Source organism: Synchiropus splendidus, chromosome 6 (assembly GCF_027744825.2).
Source record: "Synchiropus splendidus isolate RoL2022-P1 chromosome 6, RoL_Sspl_1.0, whole genome shotgun sequence".
NCBI classification, from domain to species: Eukaryota; Metazoa; Chordata; class Actinopteri; order Syngnathiformes; family Callionymidae; genus Synchiropus; species Synchiropus splendidus.
In genome coordinates, this window is record NC_071339.1 from 2,436,513 (window position 1) to 2,462,820 (window position 26,308).

Genomic DNA, 26,308 nt, shown 5'->3' on the forward strand with positions numbered 1-26,308 from the left:
GTTGCAGGACGCTAGCGTTCTGCTTTAATCCTCCACAAAAACCAAATACAGGACAGTGTTCAGCATGATAAATTAAAACCTGTAAATGGCATTTAAATGTATTATATAGTGAACTAAACCTCTGTATTTGTACGGTGTCCTCCAAATCAAACCGTTTAAGCACGTCCTTCTTTAATCTGTCACAAGGATTGCGTACTAATTATTTTATTTATGATAATATACATATTATTTATATTCACTACTATGTCACTCATCAGAGTTTATTAATGGGGGATGATACTTGAACTCTAAGCAGAAAACAAATGATTTAAAACTGATTTAAAAGAACTGATTTAAACATGATTTAAAAGAAAAAGATCGAGACCATATTTACCTTTTTCTCCAAGTATTTAGTGAAGGAGGAGCTATTGATTTGAGCCCTGCTGGTGAACTAAATCGCTTCAGTTAGATAAAGTGAAATGTGTAACAAAATTACTTCCATTTACCTGTTTCTGTTACCTTGTGAAAGAACAGCAGATTCCCAGATACTGCATTTCTATTGTCCCAAAATGTTCTATCTTAATCTAATCTATAATTTACAAACTTCAACTACTTCTATTTGGGATTTATTTAAGTCTGACCATTGAAAGTGCTGAATAAGTGTAAATGTTCAAAATAAAGGCATAAACGTGAGGTTTGAGTGTAAATAAAACCATGTAAATTAAGGCAAAGAAATGTTAAAATTCAACTTAAAAAAAACTTGAAATATTTACTAACATAGAAATGCTTTATTAGTACAGCAAATACTTTTGTTGAATCATTGCAAACAATCATTTCTTTAACAGACAGTAGAGGTCTGTCTTTTAATCCAGCAGTAGAAAAAAATCCCACTCAAAAAAGTTCATCATCACTAGCTAGCATCTTCGGAACGTCCAAGTCAATCTAAAAACATTTAAAAACCCTGTGCCCAAATAGAGGACGGTCCTCTTCTTGAATACAACACACATTTTTTTTTTTTTCAAACTGCAGCGACAACCCTGCTAATCGTTTGACTTCACAATCTTGTCAAGGACTCACTTCCCGAGTAATAGTACACCTGAGGTGCTTGAGTGACCCTGATAAAGCAGGGGAGACCGGACCCCAAGGCGCTTCCCACTGGGTCACCTACCCCCCACAGCTGGAAAACACTCAAAGGCAGTTACTGCATACAGGCCACGACACATGAGCTTCCTGGTAATTCCATTTATCAAACATTTACACAACGAACAGTAGAAACTCAAAGCAACTTTAGACACACCGAACACCAAACAAGGCAAGAAAACATATCTACTGTTGGTGCTGCCATTGAAAACCACTGTATATCACTGATCATCCATGAGATGCGACGCCTGTGACAGAAATTACAAGGAAACTAAACATGGATGTGTCTGAGGAAACAAGGAGAGGGAATGTTCAATGTTATTCTCAACCAAAAAGGTAACAAACCCATTTTACAGGACACTTTTGTTTGTTTCAACCTGTTTCAACTACAGAAATTTGTCCAAAAGCAAACTACCATTTTCCTTTGAATGTCTCTGCCTTCAGCTCATTTTTAAAATGGTTTCTTTTTCACATTGTGGATTAAATCCAAGCTAGGGATAAAAATTTATACTGATACTTTCTCTCTTTATACTCGTACTCGTACAACTTCCAACCACACTTTGCCTACCGAGGTAAAACTTCAGACAACAACATCTCACTTCAAGGTGAGCTGGCTCTACTTTCACTGGTGGGCGACCTCGTAAGTTGGAATACACCAAACTTCTATGGGTCATCGATGCTTTTCCAGCAGTCAGAAGAACTGACTTTCATTTCAGTATTGCGGATTCAAAGCTAACCTAGCAATACATTTGGGAGGTTCTCATTTGCCATTCAGAACAACCGAGTTGAAGAAGTAGTTACATTTCCAGTAACCAAACTTGAGTCTGGTTGCCTTGGCACCAGTACTTGGCTGGGATAAGCTACTAAAATATTGTGGATGTAGAGAAAGTTCCATGGTAAGTTTACATTTACAAATACGTCTGAAATCACCCAAACTGTCTTCTCGTGTGTGTTTGACTTGAGCAAGTAAAGTAATGAAGAGTGCGGAACACAATCATTCTGGAGAATACCTGCCGTACAGCTTTCATCCTGAATTTCCCAAATGATCTTAATCATCAGAAAGCATGCGATGGTTCCTCCCCTGGTCACTTTCTATGAATGTCTCCTCAATAATTTGTCCAGGGATGCGGAAGTCGACTGGCGTGGGTAGAGGTGGCTCTGGTGGTTGCAAGTGAGTTGGTGGGCGGCAAGCTTCGCCCGCAGGGCTGGAGGTGCTGTGCGAGTTCTGGGGATCGTGGTTGCAGGCGGTGCCCTGAAGAAACTGGAGGAAGTTTTCTTCTATGGAGCCGTCATGGCTGGGGAGTCTGTTCTGCGCCTCCACTCCTGCTCTTCGAAAGATGCAAGGCAGATGTTTAGCCAGCTCTTCCCGGATCTGTCTGTTCAGACATCCATAGAAAATGGGGTTAGAGGTGAAACACAAGTAGCCGATCCAGGTGACCACCTCCTCCATGGAGGCCAGTGCAGCGGGGGGACTGGCGGCCAGAGCGGAGTACAGGTGGAAAGAAAAGTAGGGCAGCCAGCAACACAGGAACTGCCCACCTACTGCTGCCAAAACCGCCGCAGCCTTTCCTCCGCCAAAGGGACGATGGGGCGTGTCCCTATCAGTCCCGGTGCCGGACTCGGAGCTTGTCACCATGGTGGAGCGGCTGCTTAGCGATTCTGATCTCTGGCGTCGAGGCGTTTGCATCCAGGTGGGTAAAGGGCCGTGATGCATCGCAGCCACTCGAGCAACTTTGAACATGTTGCAGTAAACAACAAGAATCACGAGCAAAGGACACAAAAAATAAACCAGTGTGAAAAGAACCATGAAGGCTAGACAGTTTGACCCTCCGCCGCTGCAGTGTAAGGAGCAGCGCCGGTGACCTTGAGCAGGGGGAGGCTGGACACCTGCGCCCTCACTGTTACTTTCTAATAGAGGAGTTCTTCCTCCCTGCAGGAACCAGGCCATAAGAGGCAGAGCAGACATGACCAAAGCTTTGACCCAGATGCCCACCAGCACTGATGCCACGAGACCGACGGTCATCTTCACTTCGTATCTCATCGGGTGGATGATGTAGTAGTAACGCTCCACATTGATCACAGAGATGGAGAGAATAGCAGCACTGATCAGGCACACGCTAAGGAAGAGGTAGCTCCGGCACAGAGCTTCCCCAAAGAAAGCTCGGCTGGAGAGCATGCCCAGCGGCATCAGGACCACAGCCGCCAGCAGGTCCACCACACACAGGTGGAAGACAAAGGCAAACTTGTGAAGCTGCGGGGCCTTGGCTATGACCACCATGACCGCCACATTGCCCACCACAGCCAGCAGATCCATGAGCAGCATGGCCAGCAGAGCCAGTGTCTGAGACGGGGCCCAGTCCTCGGTCAGCAAGGTGGCCTTGGATATAGGCATCGGAGATGGAAGCGTGGAGTTCCACATCGACTCCATTGGAGGGCGAAATAAGGCAGACGGGCAGGGTCAGTCACTGGCCCATGACCCATCCTTTAATGCCAGGATGCACAGCCGGAGACGGGGGCTGGGAAATGAGGTCAGTGTCTGCCCTGAGCTGCGGAGGATGATGCAAGTGTCAGGACATGGATTAGAAAGTCTTCACAAACTCTTCATCTCTGTTGTCGTCCTGAAGGAATCCTGCAACCAAACAGGAGAAAAGTTACAAACACAGAGCGACAACTGAAAAATGTTCATGACATCAAAGCCATTATTCGAACAATAATTGCTAAAACCTAAAGTGCCATTTGAGCATGTTGAAATTTGAAGCAGTAAAGCAACACAATGTGTGAAGAACAAAACATATTCCAGACTATTTTCGCAATATTTTCTGCATTTTAAAGGAGCAGTTGGATGCCATCGAATGTGAAACGTCGCCTTAGATGACATAATGCATTAACTATCAGGATATTCTAAATTGAAAATATGATATTATTATCATGCAAAAAATCAATATAGACTCCATTTCCTTGGGTTTTTTTTCATTCCTAATAAGGCTTGACTTTTTTTTATGGACCATTTTGAATAAACACAGCAGGTCAGTCACAGCAAGAAGGTAAAAAAAGGTAAACTGAGGTTTTCCCCTGGAACTCTGGTTTCCTCCCACAGTCCAAAAACATGAGCTAGTGATTCTAATTTACCTATAGGTGTGAGTGTGTGCGTTCATGTTCGTTCATCTGTATGTGACTTCCTCACAGTCCCCCCGCCCCCTCTCGCCCCCAAATAGCTGAGGCAGGACCTGTGACCCCTGTGACTCAAATTGGGAACCAGTGGAAGACAATGGCTGGAAGGACAATCATGGCAACAAGAGGCGATTATATGAGTCACAATTCAACAAATAAATCTCACTTATACTTGGACATAGCTTGTTTAAGATAAAGTCAGTCATATACATATATATGTCTAGATGTTGACAGCTGAATGAAGTACAGTTCCACTGAATCAGTTTTGCTCCAGTAAATGCCGCTGCTTTATATTTCTCTGCCTCATGCTATATATGCTTCCATTACTCGACACGGTTAAAAATAGCATAGATTTGGTGTTATAAATAGGGCGCTGTGTCAGTCTGCATGCCAGCAGCCTGCGGACAAAAACTCACATGGGGAGATGTGAAATGTTCAGTGCTTCCTCCGGTACATTGTATGGGAAAACAGATCTATGCATGACACAATTGCTTGCAATTGGTTCATTCCTGCTTTATAAAGGTGCTGCCTCCTGCTCAGAATAGAGTTAGACGATTAGTCAAGGTTTATTTTATTAGATGAGACGGCTGCATGGCTGAAACAGGGAGGCTTGAGAGGATGCGACACACAGGAGCCATATGGAGAAATGGACACAACGCATGCTGTACCTGAAGATGATGCAGCTGGCTCCCTGAGGATCCAGAGCTGCTTTAAATCCCACAGCTCTCACGGTCGTGCACCGCTTCCTCCGTCAGGATTCTCCTCGCCTCTCTCCATCAGGTCTAATGCATGCTCTTCCAGGACGACTGGAAGCAGCGGTTGTGCTCAGCTGTGATGCTGATGTGGACGCGTCTCTCCCTCATCCTCTCACGCACACTGACTGAGGAGGCAGTGGGAAGAGGGGAACCTTAAATCTGCCGCCTCCACTGGGTCCTAAACTCCAGGAATTGGTGTTCTGTTTTAAAAATAGAACGCTCATTCTCCATCATGGGAATGGACAGATACTGATGCATATATTTGTTCAATGTTTTGTACGAGCCCTGAAAATGAGGTGACGCAAGGATCTGGAAACACTTGGATGAAGACTTCACACCTTCTAATATGGACACGGTGTGCGTCTCAAGTTGGATGCAATAGATGGAGTGTCCTTCATCGGCGTCACAAAATGTGTGTGTTGGTCTTTGAAATCAGTGTTTTACATCACTTCCCCCACCTGGTCTGTGAGACTGCTAGCTGCCCCTCCAGAGTCCTGACCGGCTCCTTCTGGTCCCCGATGGACTTTCCCTTTTGATTTCACTGTAGGAATGATCCAAGATGAAAATCATTATTTAGCTCTAGTGATAGCAAAAGCTGTTTTTTTTTTGAAAATTGAACTTCTAATTCTGAGGTTTCAAACTACAGACTGTTAAAACAGCTTAATCTGCCGTGAAAATGTTTATAAAGTCTAATATAATTACGTTTGACATGACTTTAATCGATCCAATTTGCAGGCCGCACTTATGAAGCGGTAATTGTTTTAGGATTCAGGGTGATTCCCAACTGCTCCTCAGTAATATACAGTCCATTATTTTGGGGCGATTACAGGCTATTGAAGGAGCGGCTGCTACTTCTAAAATCCTTTATTTACAATGCTTTGGATGAGTGACAAGCCGCCCAAATGTTAAGGACCAATAAGACCATGGTCCAACACCCTCCATTGTCCATCCTTTTTAAGTGGAGCTCCAGTTGCCACGGTGATCTTTTACATACACCGTCTATCTCATTGCTTTGTCCAAGGAGAATAATGAGTCGCACGGGAGGGTGTGAAATGTTTTTATTTGCATTTGTATTGACTCGTGAAACATTGCTGACAGTATTTGCATTTCATCCTGTAGCAGCGTAGAGATACGTTTGATCTTTTCATCCGGTTCAGTCTTAAAAGATCACATTAAAAGGGAAAAATGCAAACCACAAGCTGCACCATTTATATAGAGTAGACTTGGAATGTAAACATAGTCTTGATACAGAGAACCAGCCTCCTGCTGCCAGTCCTGAAAAACAAATGTAATACACTATGGTTTACAGTAAAAAAAAAAAAAAAAAACACTCCCACCACCTGTACTGCATGTGTGCTAAAACACTAGTAATAAAGCCAAATACTGAAATCCTGACAAAACAAAATTGATTTCAAAAATATTATATTACAGAGAATAAACATTACAGAGAATATTACAAGTAATTAAAAATATATTGTAATGTAAGTGAATAATGGACAACATACATTTAAATGCCAAATAATAATTGAAAATGATTCACAATTTTAGTTCATTATTGAACTGTCAACCATACTTCCTTCCTTTCAGAGATCCAACCCATTGAACAAACGTTACATACGTTACAACCGATGTGAACAAATGACAACGCAAAACTAGAGCAAACAGCAGTAAATTGCTTTTATTATTTATCATTATTATGTCCCAACATTCTCACACAGTGTCAGAAGAAACGAATAGTCAAACAGAAAGCACAACAGTGATGCTTCAAATGGGCACCTGAGAAAAACCCTGGACGACTGTGTAGCTCACAGTATAAAATATGAACCAAATATCGACCTCTGTATGTACCAATGCATCTTCCAATACATTAGTGATCACTCTCACTTCATGTTAGTCAATTTAAGGAGACTAAACACACAGGTTCACCTGGTCCTCACAAAGCTGGCGGACATCAAAGCCTGGGAATGACAGTAAATAGCAGTGCAGGTTAAGTGATGCGTGTGTATGACTAGGTGTTGACTCGTGACAAAAATAGAAGTCTTGCTTGGTCGACAGCACCAATCACAGCAATCACAAATACAATGGTTTCCATGGAAACCCCCAACATAGACAGCACATTTGCACTCAGAAATAGCAAGAGGACGCCACAGTGAGCCCAGGGAGCGGCGCCGGCCAATAGTGGCCGCCTATAAACGTGGACGTGCTAATACCAGTGATCATGCCATCACATTTACCAAAATATCATTAAAACAACCCACACAAACAGCTTGAGATCAGTTCAGCGCCAGCACTAATGCACATTCAACCAGCCACGTGATGAAAAACATGCACAAAACACTTCACTACTGGGCTGGATATTTGAAGACTTTAAATAACAGCGAAATAAATAACAGAGACTTTTTTATTGATTTATTTACATTCATTCTTTTGTGTGATCATAAAGAAGGCACCGTGCTTCGACGTATTTCTGTAAATAATAAACAGTAATACTGATGAACATGAATAATATTATCAAAATAGGCATCTCTGGAGGCTGAGCAAGCGACACTGAACAAGCAAGTGTTATTGTTTTGTTTTGTTTTTCACTTCACTTTTTTTAAGCTCTTCATAGAAATCAATGATTGATAGAATTGAATCATTTCATTTAAGTTCAGATATTTTTTGTATTTTTCAAAGGTGATTATTCCTCATATTTTTCTATTATTATTGTTGTTATTGTTGTTGTTGTGTCAACTTATTACTTTTTATGATGAATAACACAGTTATTAGAGTGCAGTACATTTATTTATTTATTTATTTATTTTGGATTTATTGTAATTCAAGAATTAGGGACAGGTAGCAGCTGGTATTAGTCCTCTTACATCTATCACTACACTACTGCAACTACTTCTCTTCTTGAGGTTCAGATACAGGCGACTTCATTGATCCTAATTCATTTGCAGCAACCACGGAACCAAAACACGTTCACAAAAACACTCACTGTAAAACCTGCAACATCATGACAAAAGCTACTTATGGAAAACACTAACGTCAAGATTTGAAAACAGGGTGAAGCAAACGACTTTGAAAAACAATGAGTTTTCTGTTCGAGCACATGGAAGCGACACTCAGAGGCTGTCAGCGGAAACTCTGAGCGCCGGACCCAGGAGACTTTCAACAGTCTGCAGCACCTGCTCCGTCCACTGAGAGCCCAGTCTCTTTGTGAGAGTCCAGTGATTTTAAAACAAGCTTGAAGTCCATTTTAATGATTTTCTGATAATCAACGTACACTTGGAATTAGAATCGTATACTGTACAGGGGTAATACGTTTGGTACAATAACAGTGATACGAATAATAATAATAGGAAACACTTCTCAACAAAGCCACGGGGAGGCGCTGTGCCCTAGCAGTCACTTTTTTTTCAGCTGCAGAATATTTTTTTAAGAACATGGTGTCTATTACGGATTTGTTTGACTTCTACATCCTGACAAGCTCTTTGATACATGTGAATGCTTTGTATGAATTCGATTGGTGAGTTTTCTCGAGGCACAACCCAGAGTAGGGCTAAAAATACAGATGTTCATGAGTCATTCATTTGCACTGAGCATTGGAAATGAACGTCTGGTGTGCATGAGCGCCACTCTGTTTCCTTCATTAGAACATTACAATTGACAGCACACCACAGCTCGATTGAAATGTTATTGGGTTGCGGACTAATACTTGCATATGGACGCTTCTGTTTCTGCAATTTCTTCAGTAAACTGCATCTTAAAATGAACTAGTGAGTTTGGAGATGTAGTCACTCTACCTGATCCCAGGTCTGTGTCAGTGTCTTCTCACTGGTGCAAAAGCACGACTGGTATGCAGGGAAATGGACCAGCTGGAACCTTTTCATGTGGCGAACAAGTGGCTCTACTACAAGTGTCTGACAGATGTCAAAACTCAACCCACTGAGGTGCCTATTTCGGTTACAGCTAACAGTCTTGAAAGTGAGTTCACCAGCACTCCTCATTCCTCTAAGAACCAGGACACCAGAGGTGGTGAACTCCGACCCCTGCACTCACCTGCAGGCAAGCCATGGTCACAACATTGACAGTCACTGCTGAAATTCCAACTGGAAAACTGGACCAGTGCGTCACCGTCCAGAGGGACGGTACAGTAAAAGCCACTGTGTCTGAGCCGATGTGTTCATGTCCGAGATGAAATGCTTTCAGCGACAACAAGAATCTTTGAAACGATCAAATTCCCTTCCTCAGAGTGAGCGGCATTTCCCTGTGCTGTGGTGAATGTCATTAGTCTGATGGACTGAGGGGGTTTGATGTTACTCCAACCTGCAGCTCCAGAGCTGCACTTCATCAATATTTCACGCTGGAACTGTAAATCTCTTCAAAAGGGAACGCCCCCCGCCCCTCAACCCGGCCTAAATCAAGGCTGACGCCGACGTACGGGACAGAGATCAGGTTGAGTCGGTGTTGGTAAAACTGCAACCATCTAACATGCCACCGGCAGATGCATTTGTGAGGAGGCCTTTGCAACAGTCTTGGGTTCAAGCTGGTGACATTGCTTTCCTGATGAAGGGCAGCATAGGAACAAACAATGGCTTAATGACGGGTAATTACAGTCACCGAGATCCGCTTCATGCTGTTAAAGCGCCTGCACTGTCTTCCTGAGAGTGTGGTTCAGACAGAAGAGAACCTTTTACAGAACTGAAATTCACGTTGATTCAGTTACACCTTATTCCAGTGTAAACCAGGTATTAGACAGTCATGGTCAACGTGGAAAAAACATGTCAGGAAAAAAAAACCTGAGCTTTCCTCACCATCACTACCAGCTCAATGAGGTTGTATCAAGCTGGTCGTCACTGTAGAATCAAACTATTGTAAGAATGTCAAATGAACAGTTTAAAATAATAGAGAAGCACTTAAAGTTGTTGTTTTTCATTTTAATAATTGCACTAACAATGTTCTATATTCTACATAGAATAAAAGCGCTACATTAAATGCCATCTACTAATCAGTTTCTCCTTCTGTTCATATCTTGTATCCACTGCTGATTTGAATTTCAAGAACTCCTGCGGACCTTGACACCAAGGCAGCCGCGCCGAGAGTCCATTTCATCTCCCCATCAATTTTTACGTGACAGTTGACCATGCGACCTGAAGATGACAATCTGTCTCTCAAGGTAACAGAGATTCAGCCTCGTCCTTGTGGGAGAGATAAAATGGATCGTCTGACTGCAGCACGTGCTTTCGATATTCCATCACAAGCTTCATAATGAGGAGCTCAGATTGTTCCAATCTGATGTTGTTAAACATACGTTGAGATTGGCAGTTTCACTGGCAAGTGCTGTAAAGAAGGAGCCAAAACATCCAGTTGAACTGAGTTTAAGAGGAAAACAGATGTTTTCACATGCTGGTTTTTGACTTGTTGCAGTCTATGCTGTGGAGAGGTCAGTGGTATTTGTAAATGAATTTTGTTTTTGTTTTCAATTTCAGAAATCAGGGTCCAGCATTGACTCTCTATATATATAACAATAAAGGCCATCTAATCTAATCTAATCTAAAAAACAACCTAGGCGATGTTCGGAACAGGCATCATGCCAGAGCTCCTGCTTTAACATCTATGAGACGCCTGCAATTTCATTGGTCTGACGCAACGGGGTCAGTAGGTTGGTGGCATGTTTGAAAAACAAATATCCATACGCTCTTAGTTTAAAACTTGTGCGGGCTGTATTTTGCCCCCAGGCCTGCAGTTGAACACCCGTAAATTAAGATGAGAGAAATGTGGTGGATCAGGTGAGTGCACATGCTCACTGTGCACCAGGAATAATTCTGGATCCATCAAAGTCAAGAAAAGCTAATAAACTATAGATGTCTTGAAACATTTGGATGTCCCACTCTGTGTGGACTGTGTGCAGCGCCTTGTGACTCCGCATGATAATGTTGCTCTATAGATCCGCACACACTCCTGCATACACGTCACGTTCTTGTTGGGCGAGTTGCGCCCCACTGGCTGTTTAATGTGTAATGGAACCATTTAGAACAACAAAGATTTTCTCTCTGACAGAAGGTAAAAGCAAATTTATTTTGGGTTTATCTCACATATGTCTTCTCTTCGTGATACAGTAAAATTAAAAAGTGTTTTTTTTTAATTATTCCATTACAGTGTCATACAGTGTGATCTGCTTACTGTCTGTATTTACTAGGTTTATTAGTATATATATATATATATATATATATATATATATATATATATATATATATATATATATATATATATATATATATATATATATATATATATATAAAGGGTGAGTTCTCCTGAGGGAGGGAGACAAAAATTGGTGAAGAAACGAAAAGGAAGTAGAAATTGTGATGGGGGATTGATGGGGGGCGGGGAGGAGGGCGAAGAAGGGGCGAGGCTGAAGGGAGATGACACACACACTCATACACACTCATACACACACACACACACTCCGCTCCTCCAACTGTCTCCGCAGAAGGTTTTGGCCACGCTTCCCAGGACAGTTCGGATCGAACCAGCGCGTTTTCCTGCATCTCGGGTGCCCGACATGATCCGGACCGCTGTGGCGGCGAGCAGGTCCGTTGTGTCCCGCAGAGGTCCAGCGCAGAGTCGGGTCCAGTGAGGAGCACGTAGACGGTAATGCCGCCAGCCTCTCGCCGCAGAGACACTTTCGTCAGGCGTCGCATAAAACCAGGGCCAAATGATAGTTCCATGTGTTTAACTCTTAGCTTTTTTTTCTTTTCTTTGCTGAGTAACGTTTTGGGGATCAACCTGCTGCATTGCACCCTTGAGCGCACCGGCGCGTGACGCGAAATGAACATGAGTGGAACTGCGTTCAGATTTCTCATGACTCAAACTCGTCGCCAAAATGCATGAGGCAGTGACACGAGAGAAAAGACTGGCTTCATGGTGACGTTAGCACACGTGTTGTTTGATCGGCGTTCGAGAGGGTAAATTGTAATTTAGATGAATGCCACTTCATCCCTCTAATATGCAGAGAGTTTAGATGTTAAATGTCCAACATCTTGTGACGATGAAATTCAAGTTTAAAACTATGAGAGTGATCTGTTCAGGAACAACAGTTGGAACTTCATTCTCTATAGTTTTGACTTTTGTTGATATTCCTGCCCTGAGTTGTGGTGCTTCTGATGGTGCTGTTATTGGAGAGAAATACACTGCGCTGACACTGGTGTCGTTACAGTTCGGTGATCGCACCCTGAGCGTGGCACCATGGGGTGGAGCCTCACAGCATGGAGCCGCTTCCTCCGACTGGCCGCTCTTCTGTCGCTCCTCCCCCCGGAGAGGGTGGCGGCTCAGGTCCTAGGAAGCCCCCTGGACTGCAGGAACACCTGTGTGTGCGCCAGCAACATAGTCAGCTGCTCCAGGAAGAACCTGAGCGCCATTCCCACCGCTCTGCCGCAGTACACCGCCGTGCTGGACCTCAGCTACAACGCCATCGCCAGGATCCGGGCGGAGTGGACCTCGGTCAGGCTCAGCAGGCTGCACACGCTGCTGCTGAGCCACAATGGCCTCACCTTCCTCTCCTCCGAGTCGTTTGTGTGCGTCACCAAGCTGCGCTACCTCGACCTCTCCTCCAACGGCCTCCGCATCCTGGACGAGTTGATATTCGAGCCGCTGGAACACCTGGAAGTTCTGCTGCTCTATAACAACCAGATCTCCCAAATCGACCGCACCGCCTTCTCCGGGCTCTACAGCCTGCAAAGACTCTACCTGAGCCAGAACCAGATCTCCCGCTTCCCTTTGGAGCTGGTGAAGGAGCGAAGCCGCTTGGAAACCCTTCAGCTTCTGGACGTCTCTGCCAACAAGATCAAATGGCTTCCCCTGGCTGAGCTGCAGACGCTGCCGGCTTGGATCAGGAACGGCTTGTACTTCCACAGGAACCCGCTGCCCTGCAGCTGCCAGCTCTACGACGTCGTGGCCCGCTGGAGACTCAAGGGCATGAGCTCGGTCACCGACTACAGCAGCGACCACACCTGCGTCTTGCCGGGGGCCCAGAAGGAGAGGATGGCCGTTCTGGATCTGAACAAGATCTACATGAACTGCACTGAGGTCAGCCTGGTGGACGAGGAGTCCTACTTGGACCAGTTCCTGGTTCTGGACTGTGACACCAAGCAGAGGAACATGAGGAAGAGCTGGCTGCTGCCGGGAAACATCCCTGTGCCACCTGCACACAAGACAGCAGAAATGCTTCCTGGGGGCCACCTGCAGATCGGACCCCTGAGGGCCGAGCACACGGGGGTCTACACCTGCTATGCTGTGAGCGAGACGTACAACGAGACCCTTTATGTAAACGTCATGGTTTACAACACCACCATGAGTGGCGGCATGGAGAACCTCAAGACCGCCTACACCACCCTTGTAGCGTGTCTGGTCAGTGTAGTCATGGTCCTGGTTTACCTCTACCTCACACCATGCGCCTGCTGTCCCGGCCAGGACCTGGAGAAAAGTGAGGCGGAGGACAGCGCGCACTCCTCCAAAGCCAGTATCGCAGCAGCTCACAGCGACATGGGGGAAGGTGAAGCCAAGGACTTTGCCTACAGACACATGGGCTTCCCTCAAATCAAGGACCAACTGGAGCAGAACGGGAGGCTGAAGCCGATCGGTGAGGAGGACGAAGAGTGGCAGGAGGAGAGCAAAGAAAGACGGGGGTCTGCAGGGTCCGTCAGCTCGGTGTGCTCTGATACACCTATGGTGCTTTAGAGTCAAATCCAGAACCATCCAGGCAAGGAAGAGACCTGGCAGGTTCCTTATCTGTGGAGCAGGTCAACACCACGTCACAGCATCCAGCCTCTCTCGTGGTTACTATCCCACAACACATGAGCACTTCAGTGCTGAGATGCTCAGAAACCACAGAATCCCCTCCTATTATTCTATTATTTATTCACCCGAGCTTCTGCTAAGAAACCGGTGCTATTTCTGTTTTTTTTTTTTTTAATCCAGGGCAAGCCTTTTTGAAGACGTTCGCATTATATAAGCTATGCATTACCAGCAAAAATATGTTTCCGCACCTCAGGCATAAACCCCTGTTAATATTGTCCTTCTCATTTTGACCCAGGTGGCATTTTCTTACCTCCCTGTAACAGACCACATTTCTGTCATAGAAATGTTCTCTTTTGGATATGAATAAGAATAATTTTGTCATTTCAGTGGAGATAAACACAATTTTTCAGATTTACAGGTGAAAAGATCCCATATATTTGACCGTTTTACATATCTATCTATCACTCAACAGAACCAATTTAATGACCAAAAATAGGAGATCGAACAGTGTTCCAACAATGAGTATTATATCAGAAAAATATACTCTTTTTAAAAACATATAGAATTGTTTTAGGGTTTTTTTTAGAACTTAGAGTTGTTTGCTTTTGTTTTATTTGTGTAAGCAACTTAGTGGACATGGGGAAATTGGCCTTATCATTGCTTAAAACAAAAAATATATATAAATGTGCATTGTGTAATTCACAACTATTCAATTAACATTTTTTCTGAGGCACTGGTTCAGTAGAATGACCCAATATCAGTAGCAAGATGTGTCCTTCAGTGACAAGTCATGGACTGTTATATGATGAAAACCATGTGCATTTTCCCTCTCTGTAAAGAAATAGAAGCTTTATGTAAAGGACTGAAGCCATGCGTTGTTGAAATGGTGTGTCATGTATTAATCATTCCTTTGGTTGTCATGAAGAGTGGCTCGTGTATATAGTTATTGATTACAGCGACCAGTGACTGTAGATGTAAAAAATGTTTTGCCCTTTTAAAGGAGACGAGTCGTTCATAAACAAAAGACGATAAATAGATAGATTATAGTGTGTAGTTGAGTCTATGTTGTGCATCTGAGTGATCCTCTGTGAGTGATGTTCTCTCTGTATTATGTCATTGGGGAGATGAGTTTCCACACGTGTCAAGGTCCAATTCCACTGCTAAATCTGTAGTGATGATGCACACGTTGAAATATCCACCGAGAGGGAGACGGGCGAGATCATCTTGCCATATTTAATAGCAGTTGGATAGTTTCATAGAGGGGGGAGGGGGGTGGGGCTCCAACTTCAGCCAGATAAACAGACTGAAATAGCAGCTTGTGGCACTTCCATGTAAACAAGCAGGAGATTTATCACGAGAGTCAAACACCTCGTGAAGTTGATGATGGAGCTGGTGAGTGTTAGGACTAGTGGACAGCATCACTGCACTTTTCTGCTGAGTACTTTGAATCCTCATTTTCTACGCTGAACATAGAAGTGAGCGATAAAGTTGAGTGAGACCGCGGCAGATGTGCTTTAAATGGGGGTGTGGCTTTCATCGTGCTTCCACAAATGTAGTTTCACCATCCATCCTCTTCACGTTCTCCATTTTAACCAGTCGATTTCAGGGTTTGTTGAGATGTGACATCTTCATAAAACCAAAGTTGACGCTCTTCATGACTTTACTTTTGTCTCGAAAACGTTGTTGAAAGTTGCTGAGTCGTAACAAATCCAGCTTGGTGGCACACCAAAATGTAGCATTTGTCAGACGTGTGTCGCGTGAGTGACTGTATTGGGCCGTGTTTCTCTACTCTGTAAGTAACCAAAGAGTTAAAAAGTCTACATGTTCAGTGTCCATTGTGTGTGCCCACCTGTAACATTAAAAACTATATCTGAAGTGCAACTTTATCCGTCTGTCATTTTGAGTGAAGCGCTGACGTGACATGTAAGACTTGCTGACTCACCACAACAAAAACACACTTATCCTCACAATGAGGTACACAGAAGAGGATGCAGGGGGAGAAACAGGCCTCTCTGAGCGCCACCTCTGGGCGCCTATCCCTCAAACTAGAGTCTATCACCCCCTCTTGCTGGCTGCATCGGAGCAATCCACTGTTTTGGAAGCTGCAAAACTTGCCCTGCTGTTGCTGTAAACTATACAGTAATTGTGAGTGGCTCATATTCAGTTTGAAACCTCACCCTGCTGCGCGATGAATGATTTACACGGTGCGTGTGGCTGAATGCTCCTGTTACTATGTTTACTCACAACACAGAGGCAGCTGCTTCATGTAAACATGAGAGCGTACCCACAAGTAAAGGTAATGAATCATCATCACGGCCGCAGGTTTCAGTCCTGAGTCCTGGATCTATATATTACCAGGCGCGACTGTAGCTTGCATTTCCTCTGGCCGCTCTGGTTTCCTCCCACAGAGCAGAAACTTGCAGCCGTTAAATGACGACTAAATAGCCTGTGAGTGATGGCAGGCAGGGAGTCGCCACGACCTTCGTTGAGTGAGGACGATTGTGAATAAGTCATACTTCTAGATGATCATGAGAACCAGCAGAGCAGCCTAACTGTAGCGTGGAGGGTACGTGACACGACTCTGAGACAGGAACAATGATTTAAGGTGTGCGATGACTCATCCTTCCTCAGTCTCCTCCAGAGAGAGCACCGTGATGGAGCCAGGGACTGAACAAGACTGGAGTCACCTGCTGGTCAACAGCTCAAAGGTGTTACACAGCATCACCACCAGAAGCCTGTGCATCGCACGCCCCTGTGAACGATCGCACACCTGAGCCACAGCTGGTTCTAACAACCACTTGTTTCAATTTCACTGCAGATTTTTTTCGGACGCAGCCAAAGCAGTTCAGCAATGTATTACTTTAAAATATTTAAACATTTATGGGGCTTGTTATTGCAGGGCAACAGGCAGCAAAATCAGTTTTATGCTTGAGTAGGTACTTAATATAATCATAATAATAATAATAATAATAATTGAAAGATGCAGACCATATTCTTCTGTACGTATGAAGTCAATTTTCATCATAAAGATTTTCCTACTGTTACTGCAGAATGATGGTTGGGGTTAGGTGTAATAAAGGTAATGGCTTCGTTGTTGTTTGCTTTTCTTTCTTTTAACCACACAGAGGAGGCACACCTTAAAAAGCTATCAATATCTTTGAGGGGAAACAAATGGGAGCAGCTTTAATTGCTGTGTTTCATAAAAAGACGTTTTCTACCTACTACCTTTATTCATCTAGAACTACAACTAGTACTACATTGTATTTGTAAAGCCTTTTCAAGCTTCATCTTTCACGCTTCAATGGGTAAAATGCTGAGTATTAACAGTGTCTGTCTTAGAAATGTTGAATGAGACCGAACTGCAGTATATTGTTTTCACAATTCACGATCCCTGCTGGCCAACAGAGGGTATTACAATCGAGTGGTTTCTGTCAAACTCTGCCATCTAGTGGACGAGTGAGTCACAACAATAATAAGGAACGCGACGACGCACTTGCTGCTCAAAATCATTTAATAAAAAAAATGCTCAGCCAGTGAATCACTCACTCGTATCAATGTGACGTAGTAACAAGACTGTACTCACCTTCTCTCGCAACGACCCATTGAGGACGATCAACTAGGGAAAACTCAGAGGGTAACAGTATGAATATTTGAGTTTCTCCACTCAGTTATTCAGCTACTAGATGTAAGGCTGAAGAGGCAACAATAACTATACAAAGACACCCACCTCACTGACTGGTCTCCATCCTGTTGGCCTGGAGCAGGTCGCACGGTGGGTTTGGGATGAAAGGTGAGGCGTCACTGGACACAAACAGAGACAAACATGAGTCTCCAAACACCAGGCAAGTCTCCGCCCTGTACTCATACTCTATTCAGGTTCATTTACAATTGGACTAAGCCGTTTCAGGGGTAAGTGCGGGGTGTCTTCACCACCTGATCTAAAACAAGAGATTCTTCAGGCTGTTGTGTTTCTGGAAACTGAGGATAAATGGCAGGTTTCATGGAAGGGATGGGGGTTAGTGGAGGTTGGTCTTTAAACAGAGTGGATTAGGATGGTTTCCTACAAAATATTCAACATTTGAATAGCGCAGGCAACGGCCTACGGTTTTCCTGGATTTAGAGTGACACTAACGCACTTTCTAGTAGAGCGCAGGGGCAAGATGTCAGGTGAAGCAATAACATTGTTAAACATTAAACTAAAGGAAAATCACTTGGCTATGTGGAAGAACTATTATGAATGAAAACGGTTGCTGATGCGCAGTGGCCTCGCCTGCCTTATGAACGTTTCTCTTTCTCAAGCCTGAGCTCACAGTTCAAAGTCAGACCCAGGTGACAGTCTCACACAGACAACACTCACAACAGCCTGGACAGTAACAGCTTGGATCCACAATACAAACCTTCCTGTGAAGGCCAGCGCAGTGGACCTTGTCACGGTGCAGCACAGGGCAGGGCAACAGCTCCTTGGGTGGACTTCAGCTCGGTTCATGCTCAAATCATCAGCATAATTTTGAGACTTCCTGGAGCAGCTTTGCTTCCTTAAAACGTCAGAGAAACTGAAGTACTGATCCCCACAGTAGGAACAAACAGCCACAACTTCTTCTCCACGGAGAGCAGCAGCAGAGAAAGAAGACTTGGATGATGAGCATGATGGTTCAGAAAGATGGGCAAACCACAGTGGGAACTCCAGGTTCTTCTCCAGCCAAACTTCTGATGGAATTCAAAAGTATTCTAGTGTGATGAAACTTCAGAGGTCAGAAGCTTGATGTGATAAAGGACGTTCAACAACATGAGAACAGAACAGACTTCCTCTCCTTTCAGTTGGAACAACTCCCACCGTCAGAAAGTGCTTGATCGACAACTCCGAGAACAGAAAAGGTCACAAAAGTCGTCTTCCCAGGCAGGTGTGTTTTCCAGGAAAGAGTAAATTTATTGAGACAAAGATCTACGAGCAGGCGAAGGACGATATCTCCATTCTCTCTCCTGATATTCAGGGTACACACTTTTCTCTTTTGTTTTTTTTTTTTTCCTCGTGAGAGCAAAGCAACAAAAGCAACCAACAGGTTTCTGGCACAGACGAGTTGCTGTTGTGCGACCAAACAACCATTTTCTTCAAATGTAAAATGAGGAAATAAAACTTTTGAATCACTTGACGCTTAATTAAAATGACAAAAAAAAGGAAGATGGACAGGTGTGAATGCTTAAAAAATACAATTATTTTACCATCAGTTCAGAAAATCGGTTTTCATTTTAGCTCATTCAGATATGCACAAAAAGCGTTTATATCCCGATGCTGTGCTATTAAATCAAATGTTGCTCGATAAATCTTTCACTACACGGAAAGAAAAAAAAATCAATTGACTAGGAAAATGTTAAAACTTAACTCTTGTGTCGCAGCACAAACATCAGACTTGGACTTGAAATGAACAGAACCCCTCAGACTCTGCGCCTTCTGTGTGGACAGTGCTTTTAGGGACCGGAATAACGTTGAGGTCAAACATCCGGAGGTCAAAACGCCACACATTTTAATAACTGCATTCAAGACTCGTTGGACTTGGAGAGAATAGGTCTGACGTGTTCATGATCAGTAAATGATTAACTCTTATAGCCGGACCTTTGTAAGGGACTACTGAACTACCTGCCAACGTCTATACATCCATATGTACATACACGACCACGTCATGAGGCCAACATAAAAATGCGTTCACCATACGTCAACCTTATTTCTGAACCAACTTTCAACAACCATTTGGAGCGTCGCGATCATGGCGCTCCGCTGACGATGACCATCACCATGTAGTCCTCCTCGGATTTGATAAAAGATTTGGCGGAATCATCCAGGAACTGTAGCGAGAACTCACAGGGGGGGAAAGCATGAAGGACTCCGGCTTGCTCTTTGTCGCGGCAGCCCCCCACGGGGAGACTGATGATCCCCGCCGCCTCCTTCTGCTTCAAGTAGAGGACCAGGTTCTTCAGGGGCCTTTCGTTGGAGTTGCCCCCTTCCGCGGATGATTCCTCCTCGGATTTTCCAGGCACGGCCAGAAGGACGGAGTATCCGCTGGAGCTTGCTGCCTTGATGCGCCGGGAAACCTCCTCCAGTTTGGACTGATCCATGCGTAAGCGTTGGGTGATCTTGAGCTGGGACACTTGACCCCCAGTCGACCCCTCCACCAGGAGACTCTTGGCCACACCCAGGCTGCCATCCAGCATGTGCAGCGCTGTAGGGAAGCTGCTGTTCTTTAGTAGCAGAGCTCCTTGCCACACCTGACTCAACATCTGACCCTCTGAGTCCGACTCCCTCTTTGCCGGACTCTTGACACCCTCTCTAGCTTTGCGTCTCTTATCTGAGCCGGGTTCTGGTGACGACGGGCTCATTGTTCGTCTCTTCTTGACCCCTGAGTCTTTGCTTGGCCGCTCACCAACAGGGGAGTTTTTGCCAGATGAGGGTTGACGGTCAGGGTCGCTGTAGCGGCCGCCGTCTCTGCTGCTTCCACCGGAGCTGCGGTCCATTGACCTGTCGTGTCGTCGACGGCCATAGTCAGGTGACTGGTCGCCGTGCCAACCCTCCTCCAGGGGTCTCCTCTTATGATTGAAGGCTCTGTTCCGCAGCTCATGCTCTGACTCCGCCCAGGAATAGGAAGGTCTCTCACTGTGGTCTAGAAGATCATAACCACCGCGTATCCGGTCATGTATGCCAGGGCCAGACCATTCAGCAGGGGGGTAAATATCTCTGTCTCTGAAGCGGCCTGGAAACGAAGGAGGCCGCTCCGGAACAGAATCTGTGAGGCGATGGCCATATGATGGAGGGATGAGGTCATAAGGTGGCAGAGGGAGGGGGAGTTGCATGAAGGGCGGCGGCGGCTGCTGCTGGTTGTGGTGGTAGCGCTGCTCAGAGTCTGCAAAGTCCACCCTGATCCTCCTCTCTGAACCCCCGAGAGGGAAGCCGCGCATGTTAGCACACGCGGCCTGGGCAGCGTCCAGACTTTCATACTGAATATAGGCCCACATGTCTCCTTTCCGGTAGTCTATGGTCCTGATGGTGCCGAAGCGGTCAAACTCCTTATGGAGGGTCGCCAGTGAAACCCAGGGCCCAAGTCCACCCACCCACAGTCTGGTGGTCGGCGTGGGTTTACCATAGCCAATTTTGATCTGGTTGCGCCCCAAAACTTTGCCTGCCATAGCAATTTTAGCGCGGTGGGCCATGTCTAGGTTTTCAAACTTGATAAATCCATAGTTGGTGGTCTGTCCCCGCGCTGCTCTCTTGATGTCCACCTCGGTTATCACACCAAACCGGTCAAACGTCCTCTTCAGTTCCTCCTCCGTTACTCTGACGTCCAGGTTCCCCAGAAACAACGTCCTGTTCGCCCTCTGGTCGACCTCAGGGGATACAATGTCCTCGTCGTGAAAGGCGGCGGACTCGAAGTGGCTTCGGCTCCTGGAGTCGCAGGGAAAGTCTCTCTCTCGGTCCAGGTCCCGGTGGTGAGGCGCTGGGGCGGGGATGCGGCCCATGGCCAGCTGCTGGAGCCGCAGGTCTCTGTAGCCCGCCCCGGTGGGCGACAGCTGCCTCTGCGGGGCGACGATGTGTCGGTGTCCCGTGGAGAACACCGGCGAGCGGCTCCTCCGACGGTCGTAGACCGGGTCGATCTGCAAAGGACGGTCGTAGAGCACCAGCTTCCCGCGGGCGTGTTTCCCGGCGCGGGCGTCTTCGGGCCTCCGGAAGTTGACGAACGCCACTCGCTGGTCGTTCTCCCTGCTGATTTTCACACTCACGTCGCCATATTTGCTGAACTCGTGAAACAGCCCGTCCTCGACCTCCTCGTCGCTGAGTTGCGTCCCCAGGCCGCTGATCTTCAGAGTTCTGTACTCGCACTCCGAGTTCGGCGGAGGCCGCGAGTCCGACCTGGACGACGTGACGTCAGCGCCGCCGTTGGATTTCATCCCGTAGTCGTAGCTGCCGCCGCTGCGGCTGGACGAGCTGTGTCCGTCAGACTCCCTCATGTCTCGTTTGTCATGGTGGAGGCTTCGTCGGGATGAGCCGCTGCCGTTGACGGCCAGCGGAGCTCCGGGCTTCCGGCTGCTTCCTCCTCGGTCTCTGCTGTCTTCAGGCGCCCGAGTTCGTTTCTTCACCGGCGACTGTTCACGCCCTTTCATTTCAGATAAAAGTCGACACTGGCTGCAGCGGTGCACGGCTGACTGACTAACCGACTGTTTGGACTAGAACCGTGTTTAACTGTTTCAACTTGGACGAGCCTCGGAGGAGTCACATAGTCGCCATGTTGGATGACTCTACTACTGTACAAGAAGCTCGGCCTACTCCCCTTAAAGGACGTTCATTGGTCCGATTCCGCGTCACTCAAATCAAGACCAGAGAACCCGCCTATCATAAACAAAGTGGAGAATCCATCTTAAAAAATGATCATAAACTGTCGCAACTAATATTCATTACGCGGCACAAAAGTCAATTTTTCAGAGTCGCAACAATGACTCGACCACATTTACTCGTTCGTTAACAACCGTTTATGTCTCGAACAGGTGGGTGATCACAGCAGCTTCAACAAACATTAAAACGGAATCATCACTTCAAGTATCATCCAAGCACGCGGGGACTACAATTTCATTTGCGGTTTCAACAAAAGTAAATATCAGTCATTTATATTGTTGTTTGTTTAATGTAACCGTTTTGTGCTCTTCAAAATGGCCACTAGATGGCAGCGCTGCGCCTCTCCTCCGCATGAGTTGTCCCCACGAAAGGAAGAGGATACAGTATACTGTATATCCATCGTCAGTGAACCAACCCGAGAGGTAGAATACATCCTGAAAAAATAAATAAATAAACCACTCCAGTCTGCTTTTCACACGAAATAACAAAGTCTGAATAATGTTTACTGCGACTGTAACATTGAGGTGTATCTTTTGAATGACTGCATGTGTTACATTTCTATTTTAGCCCTTGTCCCCTCTGTAATCTGTGGCTTCTTTTCTCTGTCTTTTCCACGTGTCTTTTTGTGATCATCCGTGATGCACAAAGGTTAAAGCTGCATGCATGTAGGGCACTCCCACTCACGGGATTACAGTCTCTGGCAGGAGTGTGTGCCACTGCTTGATGATTTAAAAAAAAAAGTGTTTATACCAACATCTGACCCTCTGTGACTCTGAACATTTCTATTTGATTGCATGTTTTAAAGGCGTCTCTTTCGAATGACGTGTTGTAAATTACTTTATGGTGCGTGTCTTTTGCACTCAGAGTTGAGTCTGATCATGCAACAACCGCAACAATGCGTCATGCTTTGATGCTGTGTTTTAAAAGGATTATGCTGCCTAAAAACAGGGACAGAAGCTTTGCCCTCCACCCACTGAACACGACTGGTTTGGGAGACCATCTGGAGAGATTCCTTCAGTGACGGTCACATGTTGCTGGGAGCAGGCCAGCAAGCCAATCTGCCACGCAGAATTAATATGGATTTAAACACGAGTGTAACAGCCGAGAATTTCGCTCCCGATTGGAATCGCCGCAAAATCTCCCGGTTTCTCAATCACACTCGTAACAAGCTTTCAAACAGGAAGTGGAGCGAAAGATTAGTGAGAGATACAGGCCTCGGATGCATTTCTATTTTCGTGTTGCATTTAGGTGCACAGCGTGACCTCTACCTTCGGACAGATGCTCAGCAACAGATCACTTCGTACAACCCTGTCACCAAAAATGTAACTAGGCAAGCGCTGCGATGGTAACATGGCGCCATGAATTTTAACACAAATGATGAAAAAGGTCTGTGAACACACAACGTACACACAACAAGGTTTGCAACGTTTAATATCAAAGCGGTTTCATTTGCAGCTGGTTTGCTGACGTAGCAGTTGGGTGTCTCTCTGACTGAGGGAGCCAAAACCCCCTTGATAGCCCTATTATGAGAGGCCAATCCAGACACCAAAAGAGCCTCATCTGGCCTGCGAGCCGTAGGTTCCTGGCCCCTGGCATAGACGGTTGGTGGTTTAAGAGCTTCCTATTCATCAAAGTTCACCCCTTCAACCCTCAAAAAATAGTAGCTATAAGGAAGGCATGTGTGTCTATCTCAAGGTCAGATATTCCGTCATGTCAAGGCTTCAAAGGTACAAACTATGGGCAAAAGAACATTGAAAATCTGACCTCTGAACTCATATATTTTAAAGTTATCTTCATCCTTGTTCTGCTGTCTATTTTCTCTGGTGCCTTTCATGTCAAAGACAACTAGTTCCTTCACACCAGGTTGTTGCACTGCTCCCTGTCTATCAGAGATATGGCCCACTTTCTCCAGCACACCTGCACAACCTGGAGGCAACTGGGAAAGAACAGAGTGATCCACACGGTGGGAACGTTTTAGAATGGAAAAGAGCAGACACACTACTATTGTGTTGGTGTATGAGTTTCAGCGACAGTGATTCCAATTGTTTCCGTGTCTGGACTCAGAATTATGGATCCGATAAGCGATGGCACAGACCCAGCGCAGGCTTATTTTAGAAGCTGTGAGTGACCCAGACAAACACCAAACACAGGGGCGGGGGTGAGGGTGGGCAGGAGCGTGCGAAGGTGGGGGGGAATATAAATGAGACCGAAGTGAAGGAAAAGTACTGGGCGGATGTGGCGGTGCAGATGCAGAAGGCACAGGCGCACGTGAGTGGAAGTGGGTGTGGATCACTGCAAACCAGTGGGGAGAGACGTGGAGAAGCAGCTGAAGGTGAACAGAGGAGAAGAATGTGATGTGGGAGGCTGCTGACGTCACAAGGACACGTGAGGCAGCGGAGACAATATCTGGGTAGGAATCTGCACACCCAGTGAAGTGGTGCAGAGAGCCATAATGTCAAGCTGATACAGAGGAACGAACCCTTCCTGTCACCAAGTCTGAGGTGCCACGTGATAACATGTATCTGAATCGCTCTGCATTTATCAATCAAAACTTTCTGCAGGTGAAACTCAGAGATAAACGCTGCTGCCAAGTCTTCAACCCCCCTAACAATTCAGTCTTCTCAGATGCCATGTTGGAGCTCATAAAAAAATAACAATAATAATATTAATACCATGCCTATAGGCGGCATGGTATTGCATACAGTCCTGGATATGAGTCATTTAAAGTCACTCATGTTGTGGTTCGTCAGGGAAAACAAATGAATTCTCTGAAAATTCAGTTGAGACATGCAGGAATCATATGAATGGATACGGCAAGAAAAGACAGAGCTTTTCACTGATAGTGTGAAATAAATCTGTGTTGAAAATCGAGACTTGAGACAAGAGGCGAGACTTGACCAGGTAGCTGTTGTTTTGGGGCGTTTCTGAGACCGTCTTGGCTGTGTTTACATGCTTTTATGTGCTCTCATTATTTCTTACTCTGCCACATACTTATTTAATCCATCTTATAACTTAAGCAGAACAAAGAGCACACGGCAGAATGTTGTTTATTTCCGTCGGGAGTCCGTCCCGCAGGCCCCCAGACTGCTGACACCAGGTTAATAATAAGCAAAAAAATAAAGCCAATGATCATGTGATGGATCTACTGCGGTCTGGTGAGCAGATGCCCTGAAGCCGTGAGGACAGTTTCAGTGATTCAGTGATGAACATAGTGGGAAGCGCCGCACAGAAGAAATACACGACATAATTGAGAGCTATAAGATGCTCCATGTCCTCATTCATTTCTACAGAAGCCAGCAGGGGGCTGGAGCTCGCTACTCTGGGCAGAGATTGAGAGGGGAGTCAGTACATTACAATATGATATGCAGAGTATTTGAAAATAAATACAAATACATACATATATAAATATGATTGAGAGTGGAGAAATTACAATATGATATACGTATAATAAAATACAAGTCGCCAGAACATGCAGAACAGCTCTAGAAACATCTCAGACACCTGATGAAGACATGAAGACCGCGCTGGAGAGTGGGCAGGAGAAATCGAAGAAGGTCAAGATGAAAAATGGCCGCTATCGCGGAGGTTTAGAGATTATTCTGCAGGATGGGAGTTTGATTTATGACTCCCAGGAGACTGTGTGTTCAGTCAAACAGAAGAACACCACCCAGGTGACTCCACCTGGATGAGGAGATAATTCGCTAAAAGATCTTCGGACTTGACTCAAGAGAGGTTCCTCAGTCAGTTGTGATATATAATGTCATTACAGGTCAGCCAGATCATCTCCACTCAGGTGCTCCGGCCCGGAAATCCTCTGAAGGAAGGTAGTAGAGTGACATCATCAGTATATGCCCAAACCACCTTAACTGGTTCCCTTAATCTCAGTGAAGCTTATCTGGCTCAGGTATCCTCCTCACAACACTTGGATCAAACACAACTAACACAATGGGTTGTCCATGAAGCATCAGAACTGATCAGATATTACATATAAAAAAACAACATCTGTGTGTGTTTTGCTTGTTTCTTGATTCATAAACCACTGTCACTCAGCCCGACGGAACCTTTTTTATCAATTGAACAGCGCGCATTAAGCAGTATGACG

General features: G+C 45.4%; 3 protein-coding genes across 3 annotated transcripts; 1 reads left to right on the forward strand and 2 right to left on the reverse strand.

Moving 5' to 3' along the window:
* Positions 1-791: 791 nt before the first annotated feature.
* LOC128760814 (G-protein coupled receptor 61-like) lies at positions 792-5,145 on the reverse strand. Its single transcript, XM_053868495.1, has 2 exons — positions 4,959-5,145; positions 792-3,748 (listed from the first exon to the last, which is right to left on the reverse strand). The coding sequence occupies exon 2, from the start codon at positions 3,545-3,547 to the stop codon at positions 2,168-2,170; it is 1,380 nt and encodes a 459-aa protein (XP_053724470.1). The 5' UTR covers positions 3,548-3,748; positions 4,959-5,145; the 3' UTR covers positions 792-2,167.
* Positions 5,146-11,483: 6,338 nt separating this feature from the next.
* On the forward strand, positions 11,484-15,699 carry LOC128760691 (amphoterin-induced protein 1-like). The gene is made up of 2 exons (XM_053868294.1): positions 11,484-11,684; positions 12,250-15,699. The coding sequence occupies exon 2, from the start codon at positions 12,279-12,281 to the stop codon at positions 13,767-13,769; it is 1,491 nt and encodes a 496-aa protein (XP_053724269.1). The 5' UTR covers positions 11,484-11,684; positions 12,250-12,278; the 3' UTR covers positions 13,770-15,699.
* Positions 15,700-18,731: 3,032 nt separating this feature from the next.
* LOC128760211 (RNA-binding protein 15-like) lies at positions 18,732-22,136 on the reverse strand. Its single transcript, XM_053867351.1, has one exon. It carries the CDS (start codon positions 21,975-21,977, stop codon positions 19,590-19,592), a length of 2,388 nt encoding a protein of 795 aa, XP_053723326.1. The 5' UTR covers positions 21,978-22,136; the 3' UTR covers positions 18,732-19,589.
* Between the last annotated feature and the right edge of the window lie 4,172 nt (positions 22,137-26,308).

What these genes read in the sequence shown, in the direction of transcription:
- LOC128760691 (XM_053868294.1), top strand. Translation starts at nt 12,279, where the DNA reads ATGGGGTGGAGCCTCACAGCATGGAGCCGCTTCCTCCGACTGGCCGCT.
- LOC128760814 (XM_053868495.1), bottom strand. Translation starts at nt 3,547, where the DNA reads ATGGAGTCGATGTGGAACTCCACGCTTCCATCTCCGATGCCTATATCC.
- LOC128760211 (XM_053867351.1), bottom strand. Translation starts at nt 21,977, where the DNA reads ATGAAAGGGCGTGAACAGTCGCCGGTGAAGAAACGAACTCGGGCGCCT.